Raw genomic sequence first — 1,733 nt, forward strand, 5'->3', positions numbered from 1 at the left:
TTCTAAATTTAATAACATTTTTTGAAAAAAAAAAATACTTAGTTTTGGATATGGTTTTAACTTTTTGTGTGTACAGAAGCAGAAAGAGTCATTGGCAATGCAACTGAACCTAAGAGCAAGGCAAGTGGAGGTTTGGTTTCAAAACCGTAGGGCCAGGTTTGTTTAATTTTTTCCTTTATAACTATATATAGTGGCAAATACCTAAAAAAAACCTATATATAATGGCTTTGCATGCCATTTTAATTTCTTTTGCATTTGGGTGGCATGACTGGATTCTTCAAAATATAATAATTCCACTTAGCATTGCCCAAAATTTGCGGATACAGATAGATATATAAAAAACGTTGACGGAATAATATATATAATGATAGTTATTATCGTATAGAGCTTATGAATCTGAATCTAATTCTACATACCCTTTATTCTTCCTAGCTACTATCTCTTACAAAGGTAGTTGAGATCGGTCATTTACCCATTAATTAACAATAATATAGTTCATATAATAAGGAAGCATGCTATATGAGCTATTTAATTTGTTAAAATACAAAAATATGTACTATTAGCTTTTCACGCCTTCATGTTTTAATTTTGATATTACGATACTGGAGCACATATATATGCTACCAATTGAGTTAACAAGGAATACATGTGTGAAAATATTATTGTACACAAAATATATATTAAAAAGAAAGAGAAAAAACTCGTGAGAATAATGTGTGTGCACATATATAATGTCAATTAGTTACTTTTTTATAAAAACATACAAAAATTAAGTTATTAAACTAAATAATTTTTAAAATATTAGTATATAGTAAAAAAATTAACATATACTACTTAAGTATGTGTCAGCTAAATTTTTTTAGTATAAATGAAATATATATACATATGTAAATAGAACATGCATGTATGGTTAAAATGGTTTATAATTTAATGAAAAATTGGCATGTGAAATAATAATAACAGGTACGTAGGTTAATAATAATTCTATAACAGTAGTAATAATCTTAGGTAAGGGAGACATAAGAATGACATATTGACATGAGAATGGCTGGCTGTGCAAATATATATAATATATGAACAATTATATAATCATATGGATCTTAAAGTGTTTAAAACCACAATTTCAGCTATGTGGAAAAGAAAAACACAATCATTGTTGTCGAAATTAAAGTAGACAAGTTGATAATGATGGCACCGCATTTGTGGAGTTCTATTTGTTAGCCTCGTGTGCTACTCTGATCATCACTCTAATAAGTGCGCCTTTGACCACTCCTATTCTTCCTTTGGACCAACCATGCATAATAATGCATTTGATTTTACAATGAATTATTAGCTTTATTAATTAATTATAATAACGATAAAGTCAGAGAGACCAAAAATTTTTTTTATTTTATTTAATATTTATTAATTATTATAATAAATATTAAATAAAATAAGTTTCGATAATTTTTTTTGTCTCTTTTAACATTATCCATAAAATTAAATCCTACTTTTTGTTAATTTAATTAAGTCAAGAAGGAGAGAACTACACTTCTCTTTTCATTCCCTTGTTAAATTTAACAAACACATAAACATAAATGAGATTTATCTCTTCTAGCTCCTATATTGGATTATACTATATGCATTCTGTTTTTAGTTATCTTAGACTTTTATTTATCAAAATTTTAATATCATATTATAAAAGTTTAACATGTCCCATAACACAAACTTTAACTTATGTTATTTTATACTAA

General features: G+C 26.0%; 1 protein-coding gene across 1 annotated transcript in view; it reads left to right on the forward strand.

Annotated features, from left to right (window-relative positions):
* LOC107639306 (homeobox-leucine zipper protein HOX3) overlaps window positions 1-1,733 on the forward strand; it is a 5,125-nt gene that overhangs the window by 1,428 nt on the left and 1,964 nt on the right. Inside the window, exon 3 of the mRNA XM_016342782.2 lies at window positions 77-156. Coding sequence (XP_016198268.1) covers window positions 77-156 — 80 coding nt within the window. The remainder of the gene's footprint in view (window positions 1-76; window positions 157-1,733) is intronic.

The sequence above is a fragment of the Arachis ipaensis genome, chromosome B04 (genome assembly GCF_000816755.2).
Source record: "Arachis ipaensis cultivar K30076 chromosome B04, Araip1.1, whole genome shotgun sequence".
Taxonomy (NCBI): domain Eukaryota; kingdom Viridiplantae; phylum Streptophyta; class Magnoliopsida; order Fabales; family Fabaceae; genus Arachis; species Arachis ipaensis.